This window comes from Glycine soja, chromosome 11, assembly GCF_004193775.1.
Source record: "Glycine soja cultivar W05 chromosome 11, ASM419377v2, whole genome shotgun sequence".
Lineage (NCBI taxonomy): Eukaryota > Viridiplantae > Streptophyta > Magnoliopsida > Fabales > Fabaceae > Glycine > Glycine soja.
In genome coordinates, this window is record NC_041012.1 from 2,112,609 (window position 1) to 2,135,757 (window position 23,149).

The 23,149-nt window shown below is 32.5% G+C and overlaps 1 protein-coding gene and 1 pseudogene across 1 annotated transcript; both read left to right on the top strand.

Moving 5' to 3' along the window:
- The first annotated feature begins 5,403 nt into the window (after nt 1–5,403).
- Nucleotides 5,404–7,130, top strand: LOC114375636 (annotated as a pseudogene).
- An 11,497-nt stretch (nt 7,131–18,627) lies between these two features.
- LOC114373533 (ACT domain-containing protein ACR8-like) lies at nt 18,628–21,798 on the top strand. Its single transcript, XM_028331013.1, has 7 exons — nt 18,628–18,892; nt 19,520–19,565; nt 19,676–19,790; nt 19,900–19,967; nt 20,084–20,650; nt 20,755–20,859; nt 20,970–21,798. Exons 1-7 carry the CDS (start codon nt 18,831–18,833, stop codon nt 21,330–21,332), a joined length of 1,326 nt encoding a protein of 441 aa, XP_028186814.1. The 5' UTR covers nt 18,628–18,830; the 3' UTR covers nt 21,333–21,798.
- The last annotated feature ends 1,351 nt before the right edge of the window (nt 21,799–23,149 follow it).

Below are 23,149 nucleotides of genomic sequence, written 5' to 3' on the forward strand. Positions count from 1 at the left end.
CGTGCAGAGATTTATTTTTTCTCCTAGCTTAATAGTGTTCTCTTAGCTCACAATAATATTTTGAGGCCCCCACTAAATTTTTAAATTTTACCAATACTTACAATTTAAAAATAATTTTATCTTATCATAAGACTCTAATCCTTATAAAGTTACTTTTAAAATATCATTTACAAATAAAATACATATTAAATTTGTAACTTGAATTCTTTCAACACCTAAGTCTTTCAAATTTAATTCAAAATCTAAATCAAAGGAATTCCAATTTGACTCGAAGTTTCTTTGATGCTTCTAATTCAATTATTTATTATCACTAGCCACAGCTCATTTGTAACAATCTTAGATTTTACTATGTGCGTGAGTGAATAAATGTACCAATGTTTTTTTAACAGCTCAGTAGTACGTGAAATGGGTTGGTAAAGATTCGTTTAGTCCATCTCCCTTAAGTCGCTAGCCCATTATTCCTGGGTTTAACCTTTTCTACTAAATTAATCATTTGAACGGTTTTAATATTTAATTTTACATAATTTAAACATTTTCTAGTATTTTATCTAATAATGGATAATTATGACATTGATGTGAAATATTCATAAACTTTGCAAATAATTAATCTTTATTGAAAAATTTAGTATCATTTTTCTTCTCAATTATGTTTTTTTTTCATCTATAAATCTCAAATTTAAAATCTTATTTGAAAAGGCTGAATCTAATCCTACTCGAACTAACAATTTCTTAGTAGTGGATACATATGTTTTATTCACTACATTGCTATCTTTGTGTTTTCTAACCTCAGGAATCAATTGGGTGATCTTCAAGGAAAGATGTCCCAACTGTTTGTGCCACAGGTCCATGGAATGCAAACCATCATTTTTGTAAGTTCTCACATTTAGAACCATTTTGAGGAAATAGAGTCCATCCCTCCGTTCACCTGCTCCAATCAGCGTTCTCAAAATATGGTCTTGCACAACACATAACTTATCAGTGAATTGAACAACACATCTCAATTTATCCATCATTTGTGAAACAGATATCAAATTGCAATTTAATATAGGCACATAGAGAACATTAGTAAGCTTTAAGCCTCCATCTAGCACCACGCTTCCTTCTTTAATCGTTGATGTATGTTGTCCATTAGGAAGTCCAACTGGACAACTTTGAATATCTCGTAATTCATGCATATGACTCAGATTCCTAGTCATGTGGTTGGAGGCCCGTGTGTCAATTATCCATGTATTGGTATCACGTTCATCTGTCATCTTGTCATTAGAGTTTATTTTTTGAGCATTTAGTAATTCTACCCGTGTCTGTTACTGCTCTTTAGTAAGCCCAATCAAACTTGAACTGTCTCCTTATGAGATCTTGGTGTTTGTACTTGTTTCACCACTGTGCACAACATTTGTATGCATTGTTCCTCCTTTTCCTCGTCCAGTTCCTGGGTCGTCATTGGAATTCAATTCATATGGTGATAAAGTCTTCTTCACCATCTTATGTTCTTTTTGCATATGAGACTCACTATTAGGAGCCTCTTCTTCATGATGACTCATTGTCACCAAATTTCAACAAAACCTATTGGCTCTGATACCATAAAAGATTCTATGACAGAATAAATTTTGTTCTGTATTTTATACTTTGTTAAGGCATAAATATATACAAGAGAGTTACATCAAAATCTCCTAAAATTGAGTTATACAGATTGATTCTCCAAATAAAACTTCTAGGATTATGTCTAGACTAAACAAATTGATTTACATGATCACAGACTAATAATACAGAATAATTATTACACACAAATTCTCTTATCTCGTCATGATTTTATTAATACTTGTATATGCTTCAAAGTTGTGTAGCAGATTTATGATTAAAAACTTTATGAGACGAAAATAATTAGTGGTAATGGAAGGGACAGGTTAGATGATTAGCCTTGGTAAGCTTTTGTTCTGCATATGGACCAACCCTCCACTAACTACTTTATAGAATCGTGAGTATCTATCATTAGTGGGAAAAGGAAGATGGAGAAAAATAAGTTAAAATAAAAAGGGTTCAGTCCTGAATGAAGCATCTGCTTCCTCCTTTCGGTTCTCTTTTCCCCTCTATGCTCGCGGGTATATTACAATTTCTCCAATCTGATTATGTGTATGTATATGTTAAATTCGCACTCCATGGTTAAGATTCCTTAGCCTTAACGTTGCATTTATATCCTCCTAGTACCTACAGTTCTTTTATATTAAATTACGTGTCCAAGTAGCTCGGAAAAAGCTAGGACCTTGTATTGTAGTCTTTCATTGATTCTCATCCATGCATGCTTTGAAATAGCCAAATATATAGGAGCATATATGCATTTTTTTTGTCACAAAATACAAGCATATATATATACAACATTAATTTGGCACATGAATATTACTTTCAGCCTAACAGGGTATCAACCGACGTAATTAATCAGCCCGAATCAATGTATACTGGACTGAAACCGGTTTTGATTCTTCATTAATTCTTCAACGTCTCAAAGATTATATTCGCCAATATACCTCGAATGGGATTTTGATCGAGCTAAGATTATTTCATTTGTCACATGCTCGCATGCAGCCTGTAGAAATAAATATTGACGTACTGTAGTATCTAGTCTACTAATTTAAGATGACTGTAGTTGTTTTTTAATTGTATTTTACTAAAGATATATCCAACCCATTGTTAGATGTAATGAGCATATAATCAAAGTGAGCTTTAACTCTCTCAACAAAATTTCATATTCGGGTTTAATATATGACTTTTTTTTATAAATAAAAAATAGTATTTGACTCATTTAAGTTTTGCTTTAGTTCTCGAATGTTTTTATAGTTTAATTTGATTCTTTAACTTTTTATTTCAAGTTTATTCTTTTATCATAACGGTGTTAGATGATTAGATCTTATTACATTGTTAGTTTGCTGTTGGAAATTTCCTTATCAAAAATTAAGTTTTGATCATCTTGTTCTCTCCACCCGTACCACCATCAAACAACTCCATTCCCCCTTCTCGATTCCATTTGGTTTTTTTTCCATATCTACATTATTTTGAGAATTTAAATTTAACTTAAAATTATTATTTTAATGTGCGCGTGGGAAGATGAACGTGCCCATATTACCACCAATTTGGTTAAATATTTTCTTTTTGGGTAAATAATCATTTTTGTTCCTAAATGTGTAATTCGCTGATAAATGCGTCCTTAAAAGATAAAAATAAAAAATTTAGTCCTCAACGTGTAAAAAGTGAGACAACTATAGTCGACCATCACCGTTAATAAAATAGCTTACGTGATATAGAGGGACAATTGTCAATGTGGTCATCTATAATTGTCAGCATAAGGATATATTTGTCATATAATATTTTTTTTAATTTTCGCCTTCTCACTTCATTGATAAATACGTCATTGAAAGATGAAAATATAAAATTTAATCTCCGAAAATATAAAAAGTGCGACAAATATATCCAAACATTAATAGTAGACTGTGACTAATTATAATAATTTAAAAAAAATATAATGATTGTGATAATTTTTTTAACAAACTCGTAAATTAAATTGAGTCTAAAAGAAAAAAGAATACATGTTTTATAAACTATAAATAATTTTTTTACACTCTCATGTTTGATGAAAGGTTCAAGTAAAAAAATATTTATGTAAAGCATTATAGTTAAATTAGATCCATGAATAATTTTTAGAAAAAATTGCAATGACACTTTTAATTTGTGAAAAAACTCATCTCTTTTCGAATGATTTTTTTAAAGTTATGATTTTTTAAACGATCAGTCAATAAAAAATAATTGCATATGATTTTTAAAAAAATTAAAAATCAACAAACTTTTATTATAATTTGTAATTTGATGTCATTGCATATACTAATAGACATTTATATTTTATTATGAAAAATTTATTTAAAAAATTAAATAAATAATGTTTGATTAAATAGAAACAATGATTTTCTTATCGTTCTACGGTAAAAAAAATTCTTTTTATTTGTGTGTTGATAGTATTTATTCAAGAGTTAATAAGCAAATGATTGATTTTTTTTTTTGTAGTTGAAGAAAAGTAAAAAGAACTCGTCAAAGCAATCAAAATTCACTTACATTGGTAATATTTTATGCATATCTCAACTGCTGATGAAGCTTAAAAATTATATAACGGAAACAAACACTTACCGATGTAATGTAGCACTCCCAAAATTTTGTTACAATTATTATAAATTTTTCAAAATTATAATAATTAGTCACAATTCATTATTAACGTCCAGATATATTTGTTACATTTTTTACACTTTCGGGAACTAAATTTTACATTTTCATCTTTCAAGAACACATTTGTCAGCGAAGTGGGAAGACGAAAAGTCAAAAAAATATTATATGATAAATATTTTCCTATGCTGGCAATTAGAAATGACTATGTTGACAATTATTTCAGTGACAAATTTGTCTCTCTGTCTCACATAGGATATTTTATTAACGGTGAAGGACGGGAGTTAACGGTCAAATATATTTGTCATACTTTTTACACTTTTAGAAACTAAATTTTATATTTTCATCTTTCAAGGACACATTTATCAATAAATTACACATTTAGAAATAAAAGTGGTTGTTTACCCTTTCTTTTTCGTTGAAAAGAATAGTTTTGTTTACAGGAGAAAAGTTCTCTTATCTTCAAATTCGAGTGGCATAAGACGGTGAAGGAATTTTCATTTTTTGCACTTTAGAACTTATCCGCTTGGTTTGGGCTTGGGGGAAAATATCTGTTAAATACTAGATCAGTTTTAAAAAGAAAACATATGTGTTTAGATGATAAATTTTAACTCGTTATGTTTTCACGTCATGTATAATTCACATTTGATGTCTCAAAGTCAAACACAAAGTTAATATAAAATGCTTTTTTAACAAATAGTAACAATTGAAGTGCTTAAGTTTAAATATAAAAAAATTGCAATAATATTATTGCTTTTGGTACCGTTTTGATCAAATTGATAACTTATCTCTTTATCACATCTTACTGATATTTAATGCTATTATTTATTGCATAAACTATGAAATAAAAGCATGAGGTACAGGAGATATTGCACTAAGTTTTGTCTAAATTTTAATTTATTTTGCAAACCAGTTAAAAAAAATCTATTGCAAATCTTCTCCTGAACGTAGGGACATACTATGTCTTGGTTCTTGCAATAACCGAAGTGCTAGCATGGCTCATCACGCACTATTATAAATGTTTCACCAACCGCTTCTTCTATTGGCACGCAAAAAAAGCTTAATACCACCAATCTATTCCGCCTTAAAAAACTACTACTACAAGTCCCCCACGATTAAGAAACTCGTGCATTCAACCAATCCCAAGACACAACAGCAACAATGTCAGCAACATTAACATGTAAACTAGGAGACAAGAACCTAAGCTTAAACGATAAAACCAGCCAACCCCCTTCACCACCTGAGCCACTACAAACCCAAAAATGGGCTTCCGATCTGGTTTCGATGAGCTAAGAGTTCAACGAGGAATAGCCCTTCCAATGGTGGCCATGAATTTGGCTTGGTTTGCCAAGACAGCCATCACAACAGCATTTTTAGGCCGTCTTGGGGAGCTTAGTTTAGCAGGTGGAGCTCTCGGCTTCACTTTTGCTAATGTCACTGGCTTCTCTGTCCTCAATGGTCTATGTGGTGCCATGGAGCCCATATGTGGACAGGCTCATGGTGCCAAAAACTTCAGACTCCTTCACAAGACTCTTCTCATGACAATCTCATTGTTGCTATTGGTATCACTTCCCATCACTTTCTTGTGGCTTAATGTTGACAAAATCTTGATCCTTTTTGGCCAACAACAAGACATCTCCACTGTGGCCAGGACCTATGTTTCATGTCTCATACCTGACTTGTTTGTTGCCTCACTCTTCTGTCCCTTAAAAGCCTACTTGAGCTCTCAAACCATAACTCTTCCCACCATGTTTAGTTCTGCTGTGGCACTAGCCTTCCACATACCAATTAACATAGTGCTCTCAAGGACTATGGGCCTCAGAGGAATTTCGATGGCAGTTTGGATAACTGATCTTATTGTTGTTGTCTTGTTAGCCATTTATGTTTTAATTCTTGAGAGGAAAAAGGAAAGCATGTGGAAGGAAGGAGGGTGGTGGGATCAGAGCATTGAAGATTGGATAAGGCTGCTCAAGCTTTGTGGATCATGCTGCCTCAACACATGCCTTGAGTGGTGGTGCTATGAGATTCTAGTTTTGCTTACTGGCCACCTCACAAATGCTAAGCAAGCAGTGGGAGTTTTGGCCATTGTGCTAAACTTCGACTACTTGCTTTTCTCAGTGATGCTGTCACTAGCCACTTGTGTTTGCACACGTGTCTCGAACGAGCTTGGTGCCAACCAAGCTGGCCTTGCTTACCGATCAGCGTGTGTGTCTCTGGCATTAGGTTTATCTCTGGTTGCATAGGTAGCTTGGTGATGGTTGCTGCGAGGGGAATTTGGGGGCCACTGTTTAGCCATGATGTGGGAATTATAAAGGGAGTAAAGAAGACAATGTTGCTGATGGGTCTGGTGGAAGTGTTTAATTTTCCGTTGGCAGTTTGTGGAGGCATAGTTAGAGGGACAGCACGACCCTGGTTGGGAATGTACGCGAATCTAGGTGGATTTTATTTCCTGGCCCTACCACTTGGTGTTGTTTCTGCCTTCAAGCCCCGTCTTGGTCTTGTTGGACTCTTCATTGGACTTCTTACTGGTATTGTTACCTGCCTGACATTGTTATTGGTATTTATTGCGCGGTTAAATTGGGTGGAAGAAGCTGCCAAGGCACAAACACTAACAAGCCAAGAGCAGGTTAAGGAACTTCCAAAATATGACGCAGAAGAACTAATTGACGCCCATAAAAAAGATGTAGTGTAAAATGAATATTAGAATTTAGAAGTTATTATCATCTTCATCTAACCAAGTTTATACGTATCTCCAAATACCAGGGCACGATCAAAAAGACATGGCTTAACCGTGTGCACAAATTGAAAGCAGGAGGGAGGTCATAGCTTAGGGTATGTTTGGTTTGCATTTTCATTTCCTGTTTTGGTTTTTTGAAAATTGTTTTTATTTTTAAAAGATTAAAATTCTGAAAATATGTTTGATTTGACTTCTTATTCTCTGTTTTTATGAAATAAAATACTAAAAATTTATGATATATTAATTTCTTGTCTTTTTATATTTTTAGATTTATTTAAAATTACATTCATTGTCACCGCAATCTCATTATACCTGAAATGAGATTTCTGTTCTCAATTGAAAACACTGAAAATGAGATTTTATTGTTTTTATTTTTTGATTGTTTCCTGTTTTCATTTTCACTAAAAATGTTTTTAGAAATCCAACCAAACACATTTTCATTACAGTTTTCTGTTTTAAGTGAAAATAAAAATAGAAAACAACTAAACCTAACACCTCTTAATTGCTTTTGCTTTTCATCTGGCAAACCCATTTTTAGTGTTTCATTGCTCAAGGACTATTCCGCAAAATCACTTAAAAGCAACCACATGGTTTATCTGTCGTTTTAGATCACTTTCTATTGCTTTGCTTTTGCTTGTTTATAAGTATCTTTCTTTTTCTTTCTTTCTTTGGTTTGAGATAGTAAGGGGCACTTCACATTTGAAAAGATGATTTATTCATTCCAAATCAATAGGCGGAAAAGAACAGCCTGTTGATCTATCAATTGTACAAACAATGGCATCAACGACCAATATGCAATTAAAGCAAAACTCTTGCTAATACATATTAAAGCAGGCATCAATCATCCGAACAACCAGGTTTAAAAATTGAGGACTCAAGAAGCTCTTTAGCTTTTTTTCTTCATTAAAGCCAAGAGTCGACAGAATCTTGTGACCAGGAGAATCCACTTCGGACCAAATGCCAAGAAGTACGTGTGCAGTGGTAATTTTCCCGCCATCACCTTCAAGTCACGAGTGGGTTTATAACAAGGATTAATCTTTGCTTGGAGCATAGAACATTTGATAAGAATCATCATTTGCAAAACAAAACGTAATGATTATGCACAAAGTGAATGAGTAATATACTGCGAGGAACTTGAGGAAACTATTAAATTCACACTAGCTACCCAAAAATGGCCTTTCTACATATATTGAGAACAACTGTCCCACAAAACAAAATCAATTGTGACATTCCTACCAATAAATTTTCTTTAAATTTATTTTTTTTGGAAAGCAAAGATATATATATTGATTAAAAAGTACCAGAGGTACTACAAGATACAAGTGGCTAGATCTGTATAAATTTTCTTTAAATAATAATTAAACAAGGGGATATTACAAAGGATCATCACACACGATCATTCTAAGAAACAAAAACCATCTAATCAGTAGCAAGAAGCATAATGCCAAAAAATGCCTTCGGAAATCACAAATGACTCTTCTGTTTGGCTATAGAACCAATATGCCTTCAAATCTACAATAAAAGCATTTCAAACTCTATCAGAGAACTCTAAATAAATTCTTCCATTTATTTTTAAAACTAATTGCCTCAGCGCTTTATTTTTGGAATTCCTAGTTTAATTTTAATCATATATCATGATTTCCAAAAGCAGAATTGGGTCTTTTTTACAGTTAAAATTTGAATGGAAGTCATGAACTAGCAAAACAATCATCAACTAGAATGTAGGTTTGACAATCATTTTTGCTACAAGCTTCAGGACCAAAAGACAATAATACATCATTCGCACACCCAAATAACACAAATTCTTGTAAACATGTTACGTAACCAAAAATAAGTAACTAGAAGCATGGGCAATAAGAGCCCGGGTACATCAACATATGTAAATTCCATACATGTTATGCTATTTCCATAGAAATTTTCATACAACATTCATTACAAAATAATGTCTTCTTGGCATAAGCTCAAATGTAAAGTGCTTGAATGCATAGGTCCTACAAAATACAAATATTGTGTTCCATCATTCCATGTATAGTAACAGTGGCCCATCGCTTACTTTTAGATGAACCCTTCATGACACATTATACTATAAACAAAATTCTGTCAAACTTTGTATGTTTTCACATTATTAAAAAACAATTTAGAGGGAGAGAAGAGAGACTCGGAAAAAATCACTAGCAAAAACATTAAGAAATGCATAAAGTCATGTAAGCTTTGCAATCAGCCTTCCACTCCTCTTCAATTGGTGATAAACAATAGTAAATGAGAAAAATGACAACAACCAACCATATTTTATTTTTTGATCAAGGGCCCTCTGAGCTTCATCAGTCAGTGGAGGATGCTCTGTGCTGAAGAAAAATAAATCAGCTTTTCCAAGTAACTTAGTTTCATCATGCACCTTGAGAAGTGTAATTCCATGGGCTCGCAAAAACTTAGAAGCTAGATTAGTACCTAAAGCCCAAAGATATAGATTAGCACAATGCTTAAACTTAGAGATTCAGAACTTTCATTGGAAGAAATGCATTAAACAAGGGACATATGTAATCAACTAAAAGCATCCCAAATATGATAAAGGCATAAGTTTTCAACTTGAAATAACTAAAAAAAATGTTGTCTTTAAGTTAAGTTGCATGATTTTATCCATTTTTTCCAAGTGGAAAAAACAAAGCCTTTCTTGCCTTGAATTATTTGTAAGGAGAGATAATCAACTCCATACGAGAGTTCTGGTCAAATTTATGAAGTGGGTTGACAATTTGATGAGCCAAGTGAATTCTAGTTGTCGTCTAAGCAGAGGTAATCAACTTCCTCTTTGGATACTCTTTACATTTCTTTCGTTGATGCATATAGCAAATATACATTAATATACTTTTTCAAACAAAAACCTGAAGCATTATCCATCTTCAAAAAATTTAAGGCCTCTACCAAACTTCAATAAAATACAATAATCAAAGCCCTTCAAACTGATTCTATGAGTTCAGTCTTTATCAAGAGAACTCCAAGTTGCAGCACCCACTCCGGTAATTTAATGTGACAAGTCAACCAAAACCTAAAGCCCAGTAACCGTCACGCATAATCATGTTCTTCACTTGAACACAACGCATATGGAGAACTTCAGAAATCTGCTTCTATCTCTCTCTCCTTTTCTCTTGATATACAAACACTAACACAAATAAGAAAAATAGGCTATTGAACCAGAGAGTTTTCCATAAAAACTTAACGGGAAACTAAGATCTATCATTACCAAGGACTGTCACTAAGTGCCCATGAAAATAACATTCAGATGTTTGTCCATTCATGTTGTACATACAAACTAAGTCACATTACAACATAAAACCTCAATTTTTTCGAAAATAAATCCATCTAACACCAATCCCATCAAAATCTAAAGCAAACATAAAGGTTTCAAAAACAGCAATAGAGCAAAGGAGTTAGTTAGTTAACCTCAATGAGAACCCCCATGAGAAGGGCTTCAGTGCCAGGAGTCAGATACTTAAGTCAGGCATTGCAAATGATTTAATAGCCTTGGAAGACCATCTTGCTTTTATCAAACAAAATTAGCAGGGGACCAACGAGAAAAAAGTAGAGACTGCATGGCGAAACCCAAACTTTAGTTCCAAGCCATGAATTCTCGAAGCTCCTTAGCGTCAAAGTGTGTGGGACTGCAATATCAGACTCGCAGGGCAATGGTACTGCGCAGCAGCCATTTCACAACAAAAAATAAATTAAATGCGAGTTTGGAACTGGATAAAGATGTTTTAACCGGAAATTGTTGACGTCTTTTTTTTTGGGACCGGTTGAGAAGTAGTTGGGCTTACAAGGCCTCCAAAACTTACTAGTTGGGCTGGACTCTAATACAGAAGGCGAATAGGAACAAATGATGCGTTAAAGCATAGAATTAGAAGATAACCACATGTAGGTTGCTGAAGGCAAGAAAGACAATTTAGTTATCGTAGCTGGATCCAAAGTTCACTTTCCAACAAACAATGAAAATTCGATGATGCTTCTTCCACAGTACCAAATTTTTATTGACGTGAAACCTGAGTAGGCCACGCTTGAAAGGGGAGGTGATATCTTTTACCCCCACTAAGGCCAATGTATTGTGTTTATTTATGGTCCTCTTTTTTTCTCTACTTTTCGGTACAATATCTTCTTGCCAGCTTCGTGGCTGCTTCAACAAATGTCTCCATTATTCTAGTTAAATTGTTTGGTCCATCCTAATATGGTTTGGTCCAACTTTATAGCATGGCTTCCCATATGTCATTTAAGACAAATTGTTGTGTACAGAAAAAAGAAGGATAAATTGCTGTACATATTTGTTGCCGGTAAAAGGCCAGTTTGCACAATTGACAATACGGGCTATGCCTATGGTATGTTAGTTGACTTGTTTAACCTTACGTCTGCGCAATTTTAAATTTAGTGTTGCTCTTTTTATGGAAAAAATTAGTGTTACTTAACTTATTTAAACCAATGCATGTACCCGTAATTATGTGTGGGAAAGTAATTTTTTATCATTTAAAAAAATTAAAAGTTAAAAGGAATAATAAAAGATAAATATATTTTTATAAAAGTTATATTGTAGTGATTTTTTAAGTCATATAATATATTCAAAATTGATTTAACTCCTAATTTTGTAGATAAACGAATTAAAATCACAATTAAATATAATACAAAAAATATATATTGTCACCCACCCCCAAAAAAAATTCTATATGACATATAGCAAAAAAAATGCACAAGATAAAAACAAAACCCTCAAATGTATGTTTTTTTACTTAGGTCAATATTACAAGTGTTCTCAAATTTACTAGGTTAGAGATTAATTTGCTCATGGTGCATATTGTCGCTAGCTCAAAAAAGTTTTGCATACGATATGAATTGAACATGGGTTATTCCACAAAATAGATTGTTTTCACTCATGAACTCAACAGAATTTTACATCACTACGTCAACTTTTTAGGATATTGATAGATACAAAAATTAAAGAAAAAAAATGTTAAAAGTAAATTAATGAACCATATATTAGCTTTGGCTTAGTTTGATTAGAATAAAGTAGCTAAAACAATAATCAAAACAGATATACAAAGTGTTGTTGATGTGTTTTGATTCTTCTTTTATTTTATGTATTAGAAAGAAAAAACATGAAATTAAATTAAATTTTAAAGAAAAATATTTAAAATTACAATAAGCTAACATATTTTAATTAAACAGAACTCTTATAAAAAAATTACATAAATAATATATATTTTTCAAAATGAAATGAATTTTCTTATTTAGTAGACTTTGTATTATTTTCATAATAGATATTTCATTTGCTCTCAAAAAAAATATATATATATATATATATATATATATATATATATATATAAACACATCTCATGCTAACTAAGAAAATTAATTAATCATATTTAATGCATCAATTTTAATTAATTTTTTTAAATTTATCTTTCATTGAAATTTGATATCAAAAATAAAAAATTAATTAAAATTTGTATCTCAGATAAAGAAATGATATTTTAGAAATAAGATAAAGTTAGTTAAAATTTTCTTACATTTTAGATTGAAAAAAATATATTTTTTTCTTCTATGTGGAAGCAGTCTTATTTTAGTTTGAGAGAATTATTACATATCATAAATTTTTTTGAAAAATATTTAATGCAATTATATGTCTAAATCTCAAACTTAAAATTATTGAAAATGTTAGTATAATACCACATGAATTGATACACATTTTCCACAATAAATAAAACGAATTCTTACTTCTTCAGGAATTTATTTTTTATCTGTACTTCATCAAGAGTATATAAAATATCATAATTATATTTTATCTTTTTCTTTAATATAAATTATTATTCCTAAATTATCCTTTAATATACTTAATTATTTTTATTTCTTTTATAAACTTTCAAAATTTAATTACTGTTATTATAAATGTTTCTAACTATTTTTTTTATTTTAAAAATACAAATAAAGACACAAATACCTCTCTTTTTTCGACTAGTATAATCTAAAGCAAACTAATGATAGGAGAGACGTGAAGTAGTTAAAATGATTAACCTTATGTTTGGATAAAGTAATTTAAATGTCTTGTATTTTAATTTTTTGTTTGGATATAATAATTTAATTTTCACCAATACAAAACTTCATTTTAAAATATTATTTAAATTTAATAATTTAAATCTTAACTCTAAACATTAAGGAAAAATAAATATTAATCAATTTTTAAACATTTAGTAATTCAAAAATAATTTTAATACTAGACAGATTTGTACAAAAATATTAAATGACTAAATAAATAGTTTATTTCAACCTAATTTATGATTATAAAAATATAAATATCAATGACTTTAACATAAATATTGACTCATTTAATGCTGACCAGAATGTATAATATTATTCACTTGCAACTCAATCTATTTACAAAAATAAATATAATATTATTTACTACTTGGTCCATTCCACAAAAATAAAGTCAACCTAGTAATTACAAATCCAAATAGTGTGTCCATAACTTCTAATACTTATATTTACAAATCCAAACTCGACATATATTTGTCGTTGCCCGTCCTCCAATTATATAATTTCTTTTATCCATTTGATGTTCTCTTCAAAATTACTTTTAGTAAAAATGAAACAATACATGTAATTAAAAATGCTAACAATGTTAATCGAAGAATGTTTTGAATATAGATTGAAACATTCAAACAATTTAATTATACAAATAGAAAAAATACAGGAAGAAAAAATATGACTTTCTCTGTTGACAACAAAATGATACATGAAGACAAAAGATCAATTACAACAATTGATTTCTACAATTATGTCTTGGCAAGCTTTTTTGTTGTCAGCTTTGCAAGTTGTGTTAGTCTAACAAAATTATGGCAAAAATCACCATGTTTAGCCAGCTTCCCTAATTTATTAATATTGTCCTAGTCAACATTTTGAAAAGTATAAACCCAAAAAACAGGCTAAAAGTTGGAATTAAAGACATACTACTACTTAGTGAGATCACAATGTACTCTAGGTGCATAGCAATACTTTGTTGGAAATGGAAACGTTGGAGGCAATTACAAAGCTAATATTTATTAATTTACAACATTAGGAAAGTTCTAAGTTCTGACCTTCAGATTATGCAGACTTTGACAAACTAATTGGTGATGGGGGACAAAATTAAAGAAAGTGCCAAAAAGGTAGCTAATTTGACTAGGGAGGTTGAACTTCATTCTACCTTGCCCTGTAAATGAAATTGTTGCACCTTGCTACTGTATAAAATAAGTGAAAGAGTGGCTAAACTGTTAGGTGTTTATGCTGCATTGGAAAGCGAAAATGAATTTGAAGGGAAGCATTAATTTATCAAAAGGACAAAGAAAGCGAAAGGCAGATTAATATTAGTTTTGTCGTTGTAAAGGACACTTCTTCCTTATCTCAATTCTTAAAGCCAATCCAAGTGAAGAGTGTTATCTGCATCATGTGTCCTTAAGCCAAAAAAACTGGTGACTATGAAACTATCCTATTAGTGTTGCATAAAATGTTTTCCTGGGAAATAGATCCTGATAGTTTAGACATAAAAGTTAAACACGCAATTAACATTCATGTGAAAATAGACACTATATACATGGCTTACCATGTACTGTCATTTTTTCACTATAAACACAAACAAGGTGCTAAGAAAAATCCAAAAGATGGTGTACTAAATATCATCTTTTGATCACATGACAAAACAGAGAAAAAAGAAAACAAGAGTCACAGAATGATCAATTTTCAGGTTGCAATGATGTGATACATTTTTTGTTGCCTATGCCAACTGGTGCAGCAATCTTGTAGATTGTAAATAATATAAAGCTCTGTCTCACAGCACCACTTGCACACAACATCAATTGCTTTCAAAAAACCATAGCCATAGCCATTTAACCAATTGATATCTCATTTATTTAATTCAAAATCACCTAGAAACATCTTTTATTCCATAAACATAAACCAATAGATATCAATAAAATACACGGGAAGTAGAAATGTAAAAGTGTGTTAATTTATTGACAAATATACCAAATTGTCACAAGTAGTAAAGTAAAACAAAAGTTCGAGTGTCGAGACTTAGGGACTTTATTTGTACTTAGATTGGTGTAAATCCAATTTTCAAGCAATTGATAGAAAAGATAAGGAATATTAGGTGGGGAATTTGAAAGAAAGAAATAGAATATAAAAGATAAGAAAAGTAAACAAGTTTGAATGCAAAAGAAGACTTCAAAATTTAAATATGTTGGGATCTAGCATGACTAACTACCCTTGATACAATGTTAATGTGTTTCTCTATTTAATATTATTCCAATTTCTACCCACATCTACTATGATACTTAAGTCTGATCTCTCACGATGAAGAGCCTAATTTATCTATTCTCTCTCCCAAATCCCTTTGTAGAGATAAAATAATAAATTGCATGAAGTTTAAAGATGTATGCATAGACTAAACAATATCACCCTATCCCTAACAATGATTTATTTAGATGCCCTTTCCCAGTTCTTTAAAAATTGAACACTTCCAAATACCTAATTCCTAAACAGATGTATGGATGATCAGACCATAATAATGACAATAAGAAACAATAAAAATTGGCATTGCATTTAATAGATAGTAAGGAAAGATTACATTACAAGGGCATAGGCTGGTAGACTTCTAATAATGAGGTTTAGTCTCTCATTGTCATGAGAGACTTTACACTTTAAGGGGGTTGATGTGGATGAAAGAAGAAAATGGATGGATAAAGGAAGAGAATGAGATAATGACTATAGAAGGAGGATTTTTCCTATTAGAGATGCTCATATTTTTTAATACATTCATTAGAGAGTTTTGAGTCACGGCATGTCTTTCTCATTTGCTTCTTACTATTTTTATAGGCCTAAGGTAGCTTAAAATCCTCGTGACCTTGCGCTAAGCTGCCTTCTGGGCTTAGCGGGTATGGCGGTGATCACGCGCTTAGCGCGGGATTCGTGCTAAGTGCGCCTTTGAGCTTCTACGTGGGTCTTTTTTGTGTTAAGCTTGGGCTGATCACTAAGCGAGGCGACACGTTGTGCCTGTTTTGTGCGTTAAACAAGCTGTCTCAATCTTCAACTTTTTCTTCAAGACATTTTTTTCAAGTTTTTGCATCAATTTTCCTTCAAAGCACTTATAATTTTCTTTTGTTGAATCCTGCTGGTCAAAAATTAACATGATACTAAATTCCTCATTATTTCATTAAAAACAACAGTAAAGTAAATAAATTCTAATCATTCTTAGACAAAATTGACTATCAATTAAACTCAAATTTCACAGTTATCAAAGTGAAATCATAACATTAAACATTAGATCATACTCTACACCAGAGGCATAATATATAAAAAGTGAAGTCAATCACCTTTAAATTATTATTCATTTAAACAGATTGAAGCATAAAGGCTAGAATTTTTGTAATGATCACAAATGAAACTTAGACTGGTTAATTATTGAGTACAAGTTCTAGAAAACATAGACAAAAACATTAGAAATTGAAAACTCAAGCAAAAGTGTTATAAATCATACAATTAGTTTGAGTATTATCCTTATTCTTTTACATTATCATATACACTAACTTTAAGTTTGACCAATCTCAGTATACTCACAAATTGCATATCAATAATGAAATCAAACAAACACAAATCCAACATAGTTTGGTGGAAATGCAACATATAACCCCTAGATATATAGACACAAAATGCAAATTAATGAAATCAAAATAATAAAAACAAGATTGAGATGAAAATGAACAAGAAAAAAATATACAATTATTGGATGAGAGTGTGGGAGAGACGAGCGAGAGAACGATCATTGTTAGGAGAGAGAGGAGTGAGAAAATGATTGCAATAGATGAAGAGAGATTGAAAAACAGTGAAATTTCACATTCTTCTCAAATTCTTTATTCAAATATCTTATTTTACTAAAAATAAACAATTAAAATCCTTAAAAAAAATTAAATTATCCTATTAAATGTCTCTATTCAAATACATAGGAAAGGAATATATGCTTTACAACTTACAAGTGACAAACCCAACATATACTGTAGCAAAATAAGTTAAGAAGCGACAGTCAAATTAGGAAATGCGGGGTGTCATGCAAGAAAGTCGGAAGCCATTGTTGTCTAAACTCAAAGGTAAATAGAGATTTTGCATGGTTGATTCGGTGGTGCGTTAGATTAATTGCGTTAATTATTTATTGAAACATGTTGATGCACGGTGGAGCAAAACATGCGTCGAGTGTCCCACGGAAAGACATGCGGCGCCGTTGGGTTGAATCCCGCCTCAAAATGGTAAGCAACAATTTCGAATTTCTCGCTACAGGTACAGGGTCTTAACGGTAAAAAGCACTACTGCGAACGAAGAAGATATAAAAGGCGGGATTTACGAAAAATTGAAAGAACAGGTGGGGTCCACACAACAATTGTTGAGTTGTCAACCACGTGGCACTGCTCCTCGTACATTGCCCCTTCGTCTTTGTAAAAAGACAAGCTGACAAACCCAATGCACTGTGGATTGTGGTGTGGTGTGCCCCACACACACATCGATGTGGATACAACAATGACCAAACAACCGCCCCTTTGGCGGAAACCACGTCTCTTTCCGCCACACCTTCATTTCAACAACACTTTCTTAACTAACCCACCTCATCAAAATACTTAAATGTATATTTGTATTGTTTACAGGTAAGTTGTATTTAAAGGCAACGACACTAGCAAAACCCGTCGAACGTGTTTTCTGATGGGCCTGCATCTCGCAATAGACAACCAGGGTCCTCTTTCCATGGGTCCCAACCCAACTTACTCCTTTCGGAATTTATTAGGATATGCATTTCTATTGTTTGACTTTATTAAGCTCTAAACAAATACTATCAACAATTATGGTTATGTTTCATAAAATTAAATAAAAAATTAGTCTTAATTGTTTTAGGTAGCGGTAAATATTTGATAAAATTAACTGTTAAAATAATTAAAAAATATAAAATAACCTATTTTAAAAAAAAAAACTAAATAAATATTTTATACATAAAAAGAGAATAAAATATAAAAATTAACATTTTAAAAAATATTGTTTCAAATAACGTTTAAAAAACACGAAAAATTATTAAAAAAAAGTTTAAAACTATTTAAAAAAACTTATTTTGTAAACAGTAAAATAAATTTTTTAACTAATGAAAATAAAACTACAAACTAACTAAAATAACTTATGTATATCTTTTATCGTAATTCTGACTTGTTTTAAAAACACCTAATTAAGATCTCTGACCCCCTTCTGTGATTTAGTAGATTCTATTGTCGTTAAAAATGGAAATAAGCAAAGTTGAATGTTAGCGTCGGGGGAATAAGCAAAGGTGAATATCAAAGATTGAAGAAAAGGCGAAACAAGCAGTGTTATCACGTGCGGACGTAATAATGATTCGGTTCCACCCCTCTCCTAGCTGTTGAGTCCAGAGCAAGCAAAGCAACATCTGGAGATCCCACGTGTCGTCCAATGTGGATTGGTCCAAGGAACACGTGTCGTCGAAGATTAAGAATAAGAATTATTCGGTGTGGCATGGGGCAGGCGTGACAGTGCTGTGCCCCTCTTTCTCCTTTGCTAGGGTAGGGGCTACCCTATACTAATTAAAAAAAGCATAACTAGAAAATATATATATGGGTGTTTGTAAACACGGAAGGCAGGCAAATAATACTACTTACTTGTCAAGAACAAACAAGGCGTGCCTGCTTTGTGCTTTGGTCTTAGGATCAGGGGAAAACCGCATATAGAAAAGATACTCACTCGCTACGACACTGCCAAGGTCCAAACAGAGGTTTCTTCTACTCTCAATCCATACACTATTCTTTCTTCTCTCCCTAACTGCAAAAGATAAATGGAGTGGCCTGCGTCTACGGACGAATACGAAAAGCTCATAATACGGATGAGCACTCCCAGGTTCTTTAACTATCCTCCCTCTCTTCATCTGTTACTGTGTTTCCTCACCTCTCTTCCGTTTCTATTACTTGAACATATGTTTTGAACCTTTCTATAAATTTCGCAGCTGATTTTATGCAAATCTAACATACAGTATTATTTTGTTTATTCTTGTTTTTGCATCGTCTCATGGACACACTATTTCATTTCCTACCAATTTTATTTACTCTTTAATCTATCGGTGGTAACCCCCTACCCTGTTAATTTGAAAACAATTGCTATTCTTTATGTTAGTTTTTGTTCCAGCGAAATCCCTTTTTGTCAGACAAGAATTTTTCGTGTCTATGACCACTGCCTTTGCTCCTCCTTGCATCCTATCCAGTTGCAATAATTCAGTTTCAAAACGTGAATACATTTCAAAGGACAATCACTTTTTTTCCCCCAAGTCACACCGACTTTTGAATGTGATTTGTCCGCTGCTAATATTTTAACGATTTTTTTTTACTTTTCTTTCCTTATTGCGTCCAGCTTTCTCCTCCTCTGGAAAGTCTGTGTTCCCATTAGTTTATTCTTTATATTTTGATGTTTGGAAGAGAATTCGGGAGACAAGGCAATTTTGCTAACTTTGACCTTTTTTCTATGAAACAGGGTTGTCATTGATAATTCCGTTTGCTCCTCAGCTACGCTAGTCAAGGTAACTTGCCACAAAATTCTTGCCCATATGGGAACAATTTGTTTAAAAAATATTCAGAAAATAATAATAATTAAAGTTAACAATAGTCTCTGCTTCCATGAATTTCACAGGTTGACAGCGCCAGAAGGCATGGTATTCTATTGGATGCAGTACAAGTGCTAACTGACCTCAACCTTTCAATTAAGAAAGCCTATATTTCAGCTGATGGCAAGTGGTTCATGGATGGTAAGCCAATTGGCATTTACCATTTTAATAATTGGTTTGGTTCTGGTTTCTTATGCTAAATGTTGGTAATGCCCCAAGCACTTCTAACCTTTGGTTTTTCAATGGACAGTTTTTCATGTCACTGATCAAAATGGAAACAAGATAATGGACGAGAGTGTTTTAAAATATATTGAACAGGTATTTTATTGTGGCCTCACAAGTTCTAATTTAATTACAATGTTACCTGTTAGAATTTATTTTCTTTTCAAATCGTGTACTTATTGTTTATCTAACTCTAAATTTTCTGATGACAGTCACTTGGGAACATTCACTATGGGAGAACCAACCGCTCTAACGGCCTCACTGCGCTGGAATTAACAGGATCTGATCGAGTTGGTCTTTTATCGGAGGTGTTTGCTGTACTGGCTGATCTCCAATGCGATGTGGCTGATGCCAAGGTTTGGACACACAATGGCCGTATTGCCTCCTTAATCTATGTAAAAGATTGTAGTTCTGGGTCTGCTATTGAGGACTCTCAGAAAATTAATAAGATTGAATTGCGCTTAAGAAATGTTTTGAAGGGAGACAATGACATTAGAAGTGCAAAAATGTCTGTCTCTATGGCCGTGATGCACACTGAAAGAAGGCTACACCAATTGATGTTTGTTGACCGTGATTATGAGAGGACTCCAATTCTTAAATTGACTTCTGATAACCCATTGGTGACTGTCCAGAATTGGGAAGGAAGGGGTTATTCAGTTGTGAATGTTCAGTGCAAAGATCGAACCAAGCTGTTATTTGACATTGTATGCAATTTGACAGACATGGAATATGTTGTATTCCATGCAACTATTAACACTAGTGGTGACCGAGCTTACCTGGTAATTATTCAACTTACTTCCATCCAATGTAGTTATTCCCCCTTTTGCTTAGTTGCTTTGTTTATGCTCATAATTACTTAATGTTGTTCAAATCTTAATTTCAGGAATTTTATATAAGACACAAGGATGGGACTCCAATTAGTTCAGAACCAGAACGTCAACGTGTAATTCAATGCTTAAAAGCTGCTGTAGAGAGAAGGGCATCTGAGGTATATAGGCTTCCCTCCATCTCACTTGTATTTGTTGTTTAATCGTTTGTGACTTCTGATATGAAGTGGTGAAAATTAATTTAATTGTTAATGATTTGATTTGATTACAGGGTGTTCGATTAGAGTTATGCACAGAAGACAGGCAGGGGCTTCTAGCGGAAGTAATGAGAACTTTCCGAGAGAATGGACTCAATGTGACCAGGGCTGAGATATCTACCATAGGGAATATGGCTACAAATATATTCTATGTAACGGATGCGATTGGAATTCCAGCTGATTCGAAAATTATCGAATCTGTTAGGCAGAAAATTGGGTTAAGCAATTTAGAAGTGAAGGAGTTGCCATTGATAAATCACCAGGAGGCAGAGGGAGAGGATCAAGCGGTTGGAATTGGTGGGGCAGTGCTGTTGTCCATTGGGAGCCTTTTGAGAAGGAATCTGTACCATTTGGGACTAATCAAATCATGTTCTTAAATCAGAGGGTAGAGCACATGAATTTAGGAGTGAGTTTGTTCTATGCAACATGTGTAGCATAATATTCTTTGCTTCAGATTTGGGGTTTGTGTACATAAAAATTTAAAGGTGGAATTTGGTGATAGTTGTTGTTCTAGTTGGTTGGGTTGGGTTTGGTTTGGTAGGTGGAAACGGATAGTTAGATGTACAGCTATAGCATTGGGGTACCCCACCATTTTAAATGCTCCTTTCAATCGGAACAGATTTTGGTTATTGCAGAAAGATGTTTCACGTCGGTGGGAAGGGTGTGATCAAAATAGTATGGAATTGGATTCTTGGTGGCAGAGGCACAAGTTTGGGTAAAAGACAGAACAAATTGGGTTCATTGTTCATTTGTTCGTTTAGCATTTAGCTCATGTGTACATATTCACTTTTCTCCCACGTTTATAAATATTAATTTTAGCGGTTGACTAATTGTTAATTTCAACTCTCCCTTTTTCTTGCGTTTCAACTCTTTTTCTGGGCTCCACCTTTTGCCACTGCTAGAAGTCACTGGTCCATTAAAGTTGTGGCCTAAACGAAAGATCTTTATATTTTGATGTATCACTTCTAAAAATAGCTTAAATATGCAGGATATTTCAACTTAAATTAAAGAATTTATGTTTTGATGGTTTAAGAAGTTATCGATCTTTTCTATTTCTATATATAAAAAAAAAAGTTATCGATCTGTTCTTTGATGGTTTTTGAAGATATCAGCAAATCATAAACTCCTGGATTCGTTTATTTGTTGTAGAAGCTAATAAGCACAGAAAATAATTGTTTTTTTATTTGGTGAAAATCATACCTACTAAATAAGGGTATTACTAACGAAAGGTATCAAAAAATAATTAATATGTTGTTAATATTTAAAAATGACAAATAAGTTGAAACCGAAAATATTCTAAAACTATACAATCAAATAAAATGGGGAGGAAGTGAAATTTTTTGTTTACACAAAAACGCTGGTTAAATTCATCTTGATTGCTTTAAAAAGAATTAATCTAGATGATTATAGTTGGGCAGGTGGGGCTTTCGGCTTACAATTGCAAAGGGGAAGAATTGGGTCTTTAATCTTCAAGACTGGTTGATTAACTTAGAAGACAAACAAAACTTAGTCTAATCATGCAACGGTTTAGATTAAAATTCAGAGAAGCTGTCACATCAGCTTGATAGAGACACACCCGATCACGTGGAAATAACATGGGTTATGTGTTGATAAAGATGCGAGGGGTCGGAACATCAAATTCAAATGCCAGATAATGTGATTGAGAGACCAAAAGGCATATACAGTAGATCTTAGTGCCATACTGTATATCTGCACTCTAGACTGAGAATACCACCGAAAAGCCAGCATGTTATTGGTGGTTGTTGGTTTCTTTCGTAATAACTCTTAATTACCTAATTACTTTGTCTGTTTCAATTTCTTAATGTGATCATAATGGCATTAATCTACAACAAACTCGAATCCGAAAACAGGAACAACCCTAGTTCATCCACTTGTTTGGTGGTAAGGTGTCTATTCTTTTGCTAATTAAAGTTGGCTGTTAAAAAGACTTTAGCGCCAAAATAGAAAGTAATTCACACACGCATTCTGGTGTTCTATTGAGAATAGAAAGCTTCACTGAAAACTGAAAAAATTGAGGATAAAAAGGTTGGTTGGAATTGAAAAATAAACAAATTGGATCAGTAGATATTCACCCTATAACCGTGAGTTTTAACATATATAAGACAATTTTAGGAAGAAATATAACTATTTAAGATATTAGAAATCACAAATCTGAAAAAAGCTTTACCTAATT

Coding starts and splice junctions, on each gene's coding strand:
- LOC114373533 (XM_028331013.1), top strand. CDS start 18,831: ATGGAGTGGCCTGCGTCTACGGACGAATACGAAAAGCTCATAATACGG. Junction 19,791..19,899: donor TGGCAAGTGGTTCATGGATG/GTAAGCCAATTG, acceptor TTCAATGGACAG/TTTTTCATGTCACTGATCAA. Junction 20,651..20,754: donor GTGGTGACCGAGCTTACCTG/GTAATTATTCAA, acceptor TCTTAATTTCAG/GAATTTTATATAAGACACAA.